The 9,040-nt window shown below is 41.8% G+C and overlaps 1 protein-coding gene across 1 annotated transcript; it reads left to right on the top strand.

Annotated features, from left to right (window-relative positions):
- The first annotated feature begins 2,453 nt into the window (after positions 1 to 2,453).
- LOC119361272 lies at positions 2,454 to 3,013 on the top strand. The gene has a single exon (XM_037626567.1). It carries the CDS (start codon positions 2,456 to 2,458, stop codon positions 3,011 to 3,013), a length of 558 nt encoding a protein of 185 aa, XP_037482464.1. The 5' UTR covers positions 2,454 to 2,455.
- The last annotated feature ends 6,027 nt before the right edge of the window (positions 3,014 to 9,040 follow it).

Here is a 9,040-nt window from a genome sequence, read left to right as displayed (position 1 = left end):
CTCCGTCCCAAATTACTGGTCGCATGAATGGATTGAAAATAGATGTATTTGGAACTAAAAACACGTCTAGATACATCCATTTGTGCGACAAGTATTTTCGGACGGAGGGAGTATCTGATAAAAAAATCTTGATTATCTTCATTTTCTCGAAATACTACTTGCATTGTAGATGGTGACTATCAAAGACTTAAGGAGTCATAGCATTAAAAAAAAAGACTTCCCGAGGAAGGCATGGCGTTTCAGCGTGTAGTATATATATACAAGTACACGGATTCGTGAAAACCAGGTCCCATTATCAAACCGGACCGGCTATATGTCAATCGACTGAATTCTTATTTAGGGTCAGTCACTTTGTCTTAGCAAAGCATATACGTCACGACTCAGCTTCATATTACACCTAGTCTCTTCTGAATTTAATTAAGGCTGCCGAATCAGACGGGTTGGTGTGCTAGTTTCTTCACTTAGCTAGCTATAATAGGTAGGAGCAAACAAGTAGAGTACTAGTACACAGTAGACTAGTAGTAGAATATCAAGAGATGGCCCGTGTATTACCCTTGAAGAAGAAAGAGTATAAAAAAATATTGGACATTGACAATACTCTTTAGGCTTTGTTCGATTAATCCTCTCCCCAAGAGGATTGGAGGGGATTGGCAGGGATTGGTTCATATTTTGACTTAGAAGAGGTTTAAATCCTCCTCAATCCCCTTCAATTCACTCGGATTCACACGCAACCGAGCAAGGCCTTAAGAAGAAAGGCAATAAAAACCAGGTAATGGCAAAATTTGCACTCTATTTAACCATAAGTTGCGCTTTGTTATAATATGCAAAAATAAGGGTATTACTGTTAAAGAAAGAAAATGAAATAAAATAAAAATAAAAATTAAAAAAAACAATGATTTTTCTAGGGAAGAATAAACCCTTTAAAAAGGAATATAATAAAAAAATAAAAATAATGAAATTTTCTAGGGAACATTGAAACCCTTTGAGAACAAAGGAAATAAAAAAATTAAAACAAAAACAAAATAATGATGTTTTTGAGTGAAGAATGAAATCCTTTAAGGAAAATGAAAAACTAAAATAGATACAAAATAATGAAGTTTTCTATGGAAGAATGAAACCCTTTAAGAAAACAAAAATACAAAAACTAAAATTAAAGCAAAATAATGAAGTTTTCTATGTAAGAATTAAACCCTTTAAGAAGAAAGAAAATATAAAAACAAAAACCAAAACAAACTAATGAAGTTTTGGGAAAATGAAAACCTTTAAGAAGAAATAAACTTAAAAAATAACTTGCACACAAGTATGCCCTGGAATTGCACTTTTCTAAATGCCAAAATTAAGCATATACAATGCAATTTTTGCTTCTACTATAATTTACACACGTGGTGTTTCATACTTGCATGTCTACTGACTTACAAACACAAAAATGAAAAAAACAATTAAGAAGAAATAAAGTATAGTGGCATTTGTACCATCCTTTAAGAAGAAAGGAATTCAAAAGAATAATGATACAATTTGCGTAAAATTTACACATAAATTGCACTTTTTTAGTTATGTAAGAATAAACATATTATAGTGAATTTTACATAAAAACAAAAAAAATTATCAAGGAACAAATAAGTGGCATTGGTATCGTCCTTAAAAACAGGAAACGAATTAAAAACTAAACATAATAAAAGAAATAAAGTTTTCTAAGAGAGAATAAATTAGCGACATTGGTATTACTCTTAAGAAGAAAGAAAATAAACTTGTTGAAGTTGTAAGGGCCTCACTTTAAGACCGGGCAAGCGCTTCTTTTCTAAAAAAAAGGAAAAAATGAAAAAACTTGCACATAACTTTGCTCTAAAATTGCACTTTTATAATATGCACCGAATACATATATAATAATGCAACTTTAGCGGTGTAGTATAATTTATACACATATTGTATTGTACTTTCATGCATAGATACACCTAATAATAAAAAATGTATTTAATTAGCAAAAAATTGAACAAAATAATTAGCATTGGTATTACCCTTAAAGAATAAAGAAAATGAAAAAATAATCAACACAATTAGCACAAAAAATGCAATTTTTATAATATGTAGAATAAATATTTAAGAGTGAAGTTTCCATACTCTGATGTAATTTGTACATATAGTACTTGCATGTATACATTTTTCACGCACTCAACATCCAAAATACACATAAAGAAAAATAAACTCAACTGAAAAATAAAATAAAATAAAAGCATACATGTGCAGAAAACCAAAGTAAATACATGAAAAAAAGCATACACACACCAAAATCTAGCGCAAGAAGGAAATCGACTGACCAAAATAGGTGTCAATCAAATCCAAACAGCCAAACACCACCAGCAAAATGTGACAAAAAAAAGCTACACAAATCTTAAAGCACAATCCAAGGGTCAGAAAATCGATTGACCACAAAACTATGAGAGACTATCATCGAACCATGACTCTTATCTCCACGGGTGGGCCGCCTCCTGCTGCTTCGTCGGAGATCTCCCACCGCGCCCACCCGGGGCACAAGCTGACGCTGGTGCCGACGGGCCAGGCCGAGTTCAAGTGCGACGGCTGCCATGAGCACGGCACGGGCGGCGACAGGTACACCTGCCTGCAGCTGTCTTGCCACTTCGACCTCCACAAGGACTGCGCCCTCGCACAGCCCACCTTCAAGCACCAGCTGCTGCCCGATAGCACGTTCGAGATCTCCTTCGAGGCCCCCCGTGCCAAGCACAGGCAGCTATGCAGTGCTTGCGGCGGCTACGTGAAGGGCTTGCACTACCACTGCTATAGCAAGGACCTGTACCTCCACCCGTGCTGCGCCAAGTTGCCTCTGGAGATCCTGCTGGGTGATGAGCTCAAGTTCGAGCTCCGCCCGGAGGTGTCTCACTGCTGCACCAAGTGCAGGAAAGGTGGCGGCGTCAGGGATTTCTGGTTCTACCGCTCCACCTACAAGACCGTGTACCTGCATGTCCGTTGCGTGATAGAGGATGTTCTTGCTGAGTAAATAGGCAATTTTTCGATTAATTTAATCCACGAGTATATAACTAGCATTGCATTGACACAAATAAACGCATACTGATATTCAGTCAGGCAAGAACATACTATGCTAATTGCAGAAAGACTACGTATAACACTAGCATGGCTAAAACAGAAGACAGTAGGAGCGGGATAAACGAGTTATACCCTCCAGTAGGCCATGCAGAGGCTGCGGCGGTGGTGGCGGCAGCAGCGTCCTCGGCGGCCTTCTTGTCAGCTTCAAGTTTCTCGGCAGCGAGACGGTCGGCGTCAGACTATGACATAGTGATGATGAAGATGACGCAGACGTAGAGGAAGTAGAAGAACAGCAAGCAGTCGCGTAGTCGCTTCCCAAAAACCTATTCGCCTCTCTCCCGTACAAGAACCGGAGAGACGGAGTTTCGGAGACCTGCTCTCCCGTCGACCGTGTACGCAGCGGATGGGATGGAGTCGCCGGCGGCGGCAGCAGCAAAGAAACGACAATGGGCGTGCGCGTGGAGCAGATGCGATATGATCTTGGCGGCTAGGGTTAGGAGACACCGCACACTTATATAGACGCAACCGTGTGGAGAGACGTGGGTCCGAGTACGTCCAGCTGTCAGAAACTCTCCGTTAGTGACTGGCAAAAATAAGCGCGTAGGTGTGAGCTCGGCTCGGCTCATTCCCGCAACCCGCGGCGCGGCGGGCGGCGGAGGAGGAGCGCGCGAGGGCATTTTCTCTTCTCAAGCTCCAATAGCATGTAGAAGAGGAACCCTTATAAGGAGGTCCAACTCCTCTTCCACTTTCGGGATGAGACTAAACTTCTCACCTTCACCTAGTGCCAATAAATTTACATGAATCCCTAAAGATTTTTCAGAAATTGCTATATGGGCCTAAAACCCATCTCAAATTTCAGCAGTTCTTCTGCCGAGCTCAACTTCAAGTACCGAGTCCGACGTCGACGGTAATGGCAGGCTGGCCCGTTACTTCAGGGAGACTACGTCGCGGAAGCAGGGGTTAGGGAAGGCCGGGAGGAACTCCGACCCCATATTCGAGATCATTAAGGCCCTGGCGAGCATCATCATCGTGGTACTCACTGGAAATCCGGTACCGTTAATTCCTGCAGTGATCGGTCTGGGCTCCAACGTCATCAAATCGTTGAAAAACAGGTACTCCCTCCTTTCATATATATAGGGTCTAATACATTTTTCGAGGTTGCCTTTGACTATTGATAAGATTAATAATATATGAGATGTATAATGTGAAAATTATGTCATTAGAAGCTCCTTCCATGTACAAATTTGATGATGTGCTTTGTGTAAGTTGCATGACATATATTATTGCTCTAACATGTGGTCAAAGTTAGTCTTAAAAAACGCATTAGGCCCTATATACATGGAAGAAGGGAGTAGCTAGCATCTTCATCCTGCTTGCTCATCCTCATCGTACGCACGACGACGTACTTGTTGGTGACGGGTTGCATGATGACATATATTGTACGTAGTATACAGATACTACCTCCGTCCTGGTTTATAGGTCTCTTTGTAGTTTGTGTCAAATTTTGCTTAAATGTTTCACTAACAAAATGTTAATGCATGTCAAGAAAAATTATCTCATTGAATTCGTATTTGAACATAGTTTTCAAAAATATAATGTTTGGTGACATGCGTAAACATTTTGTTAATTTAATCTACGGTAAAATTTTGACACGAAATATAATGGGGAACAATAAACCCGGACGGAGGTAGTACTACGTAGCTACTATGTGTTCCACAGTGCTTGTTTGTTTCACTTCATGATTTGGTAATCATACAGCGATTACTATACTCTCGTGAGCTGTATACTCTCGTATACACTACCCGCCTACTTTGTGTTGGAAATATGAGCAATTTACTGAATGATTTTATTAACAGAAATAGTAGATAAAGCATGGCTAGTATAGCAATGATAAAATAAGTCATGCGATTTGATAAAGAGAAGGTAAACAACATGTTCATATATGAACCGTAACTAAACATATCTAGAACAGACAGTATAGCAGGTTGCATATATGAAATAGAGTCTAACATATCTAGGGCAAATACTAGAGCAAGGAACTGTAGCATAACCTCTAATAGAAAGGGGATAAACACGTACGTGATAGCAGCAGGAGCAGTGGCACTAGACTTGGGGTCGGTTCCTCCATGTCGTCGAGGAGGTTGTCGACGTTGGGAAAGTAGTCGTCGTCGGTGAAGTAGTCGTCGGAGTCCGAGGCGTCCGTGACGAAGAAGTCAGTACTCGCTCAGAGCGCTCCCCAAAAACCTTATCACCCTTCTCCCGTACAGGACTCAAAAGCGGTTTCGGAGGCCTACTGTCCCGACCTGCGGTGCACGCCGCAAGCCGGGATGGGGAAGATTGACCAGCAGCGCAATGCTCAGGAACTGTGTGGCGAGAGGAAGAGGACCTTCTGATGTGTCTCTCTGGAGAGGAGCGACCTCTCTTATATAGGCACAGGAGAGGGACGCGAACAGGCTGCGACGGAGGGAGACGAAGTGAACAGGCAGCACACGGAGAGGTGCGCCGTTCGTATTCATTATCCACTACCGCAAAAACTTTTCAGCTCCCAAGTGACCTTTCGTATACCCGTAGTGCGTGGCAAAAATTAGACATCGGCTCGGCTCATTCCCGCAACCCACGGCGCGGCGCGGCGTGACGAGGCGTGGCGTGGCGTGGCGAGGCGAGCGGCGGAGGAGGAGCGCGAGTGGATGTCCCTCTTGTTCTCATGCTCATACAAGTGGGGAAATAACCTCCCTTATAAGGAGGTCCAACTCCCACTCAACTAGCAATGTGGGACTAAACTTTAGTAGTATCCCTTGCCTTGTACAAATGGGCTAAATGGGCCTCTAGGATTTATTTAGGAATTTCTGAAATAGTTATTGGGTTGTCCCAAAATAGACTAAATTTCAGCAATCCCCACCAGATTCCAGAGGCACACAAAATTTGCCTTTGGTTCCAAAACACTGTTTTATATATCAGTGCTACAGTGGAGACTGTTAAGTTGAACTTCCACCTAGAACTCTATGCTACACTAGTAAGCAACATGGACAGTGGACTGGGCCTTGAACTGCAAGTTTTCTGTGAATCTAGCTTCACATAAAGCCTTGACCGATACGTGGCTACCGTGGGTCTTCCCCGCGGGTGGAGCTTATGCGTCATACTCCAAGACCTTTCATGAGTTTGCTAGAGAGAACCCTACTCTCATAGATTGCGATGTTTAACAATCAGACTCATATAGATGTGTTCTTCTAAAGATGTTCTACAGGACAACATCTCTGCTTCAATGAGCCTCTTAGAACACATTAAGATATACATCAACCTGCCATGCAGATTTTGGAGACTATTGCATCTTCATGGAGTGGTATTTTTAATAGTAAAGGTACTCTCCTCCCAGTTGACCAACAACTTGTCTTCCACATCTAATTCACGGGATCTCCGATCACAAAGAATAGGCTACCACTGTGAACAACTCATCTTGTGGGTCTCATGCCCATCTCCTTCGATGCATTATCTATCACATCACGTGATAGACCCTTAGTAAAAGGATCTGCCAGATTTTTAGACGTTTGGATATAATCCAATGCAATAACTATAGAGTTTCTCATTTTTCTAACAGACTTTAACCTTCTCTGAACGTGTCTTGATGACTTCATGTTATCCTTTGAGCTGTTCACTTTCGTGATCACAGTTTGATTGTCGCAGTTCATAAGGATACTCGGTACATGTTTCTCAACAACCGGCAAGTCATTCAAGAGCCGGTGAAGCCAATCTGCTTCGACCGTAGCTGTATCTAGTGTTGTGAGTTCTGCTTCCATTGTTAACCTCGTTAAGATGGTCTGCTTGCAAGACTTTCAATAAATAGCGCCACCTCGGTGAGTGAATATATAACCGCTCGTGGCCTTTGTCTCATCAGCATCTGAGATCCAGTTTGAGTCACTATATCCTTCAAGCACCTTTGGATGCCCAGTGTAGTGAATTCCATAATTTGCAGTGCCTTTCAAATAACGCAAAACTCTCTCTAGAGCTTTTCAATGCACATCTCCTGGTTCTGAGACAAACCAGCTCAGTTTGCTAACAGCAAAAGAGATGTCGGGTCTTGTAGCACTGGCTAAGTACATAAGCGAGCCGATAATCTGAGAATATTTCAATTGGTCTCTAGCAATTCTTCGATTCTTTCGAAGCTACACACTAGCATCATATGGTGTTGGAGAGGGCTTGCAGTCACTGTAGCCAAAGAGACTCAAGATCTTTTCCACATAGTGAGATTGAAGCAATGTAATCCCATCATCATCGTCTCTCAACAACTTGATATTCAGAATGACATCAGCCACTCCTAAATCCTTCATCTCAAAACAGCGAGATAGGAAATCCTTGACCTCCTTAATAACATTCAGATTTGTTCCAAAAATCAGTATGTCATCAACATACAAGCAAAGCATAACTCCCTCGCCCCACCATGGCGATAGTACACACATTTGTCAGCTTCGTTCACAACAAAGCCTGCAGCTGTTAAAGTTCTTTCGAACTTCTCATGCCACTGTTTGGGTGCTTGCTTAAGTCCATACAAAGACTTCAGCAACTTGCACACTTTCCCTTCCTGACCATCTATTACAAACCCATCTGGTTGTTCCATATAGATTTCCTTGTCCAACTCTCCATTTAGGAAAGCAGTCTTAACATCCATTTGCTGAACGAGAAGACCATGTGAGGTAGCTAGTAAAAGTAGAACTTGAATAGTGGTCAGTCAAGCCACAGGTGAGTAAGTATCAAAGAAATCTTCACCTTCCTTTTGGGTATAACCCTTAGCCACGAGCCGAGCCTTGTACTTTTCAATAGTACCATCAGGCCTAAGCTTCTTCTTGAATACCCATTTGCATCCTATAGGTTTGCACCCATAAGGACGATCAGTTATCTCCCAAGTTTCATTTGCCAAGATGGAATCCATCTCACTAAGGACCGCTTCCTTCCAGTAGTCAGCATCCTCAGATGCATAGGCCTCTGAAATAGAACTGGGAGTGTCATCTATGAGATACACAAGAAAATCATCTCCAAAGGACTTTGCAATCCTCTGTCTCTTGCTCCTAGTAGGAACTTCATTGTTCTCCTCCACAGGTTTTTCAAAGTGTTCCATCGAAATGGCAGGTTCAGTAATTGTAACTGGTTCCCGATTCCATGAACTAGGCATCTCCTGATTAGATGAGGTAGCCATATCCTTCATGGGAAAGATATCTTCAAAGAAAGTCGCGTCATTTGACTCCATGATCGTACCGACATGCATGTCAGGTACCTCAGATTTTACAACCAAGAATTTATAACCAATGCTATAGAAAGCATATCCCAGGAAAACACAATCCACAGTTTTTGGTCCCAGCTTCCGCTTCTTTGGAATTGGCACATTGACTTTCGCCAAACAACCCCAGGTTCGTAGATAAGAGAGCTTTAAACTTTTTTTCTCCCATTCCTCGAATGGAGTTATCTCTTTGTTCTTTGTGGGAACTCGGTTTAGAACATGACATGCTGTCAATATTGCCTCCCCCCATCATGCCTTGGAGAGACCCGATGTGTCTAACATGGTGTTAACCAAATCAGTTAGAGTACGGTTCTTCCTTTCGGCCACCCCATTTGACTGAGGTGAATAGGGAGGCGTCCTCTCATGGATTATACCATGTTCCGCACAAAAGGAATCAAATTCATTTGAGAAATACTCTCCACCATGATCGGACCTAAGCCTTTTGATCTTTCGATCAAGTTGGTTTTCCGCTTCAGCTTTATAGATCTTGAAATAGTTCAAAGCCTCATCCTTAGATTTCAGAAGATACACATGACAGTATCTAGTGGAGTCATCAATCAACGTCATAAAATACTTCTTTCCACCTTTTGTCAAAACACCATTCGTTTCACATAGATCTCAATGTATGAGCTCTAATGGTGCAAGATTTCTCGTTTCCGCAGTCATAGGAGACTTACGAGGTTGCTTAGCTTGCACACACACTTGACACTT

Source organism: Triticum dicoccoides, chromosome 2B (assembly GCF_002162155.2).
Source record: "Triticum dicoccoides isolate Atlit2015 ecotype Zavitan chromosome 2B, WEW_v2.0, whole genome shotgun sequence".
NCBI classification, from domain to species: Eukaryota; Viridiplantae; Streptophyta; class Magnoliopsida; order Poales; family Poaceae; genus Triticum; species Triticum dicoccoides.
This window is presented reverse-complemented; position numbering and strand designations above follow the sequence as displayed.

Excerpts from the sequence above, each read along its gene's own strand:
- LOC119361272 (XM_037626567.1), top strand. The coding sequence starts at position 2,456 with ATGACTCTTATCTCCACGGGTGGGCCGCCTCCTGCTGCTTCGTCGGAG.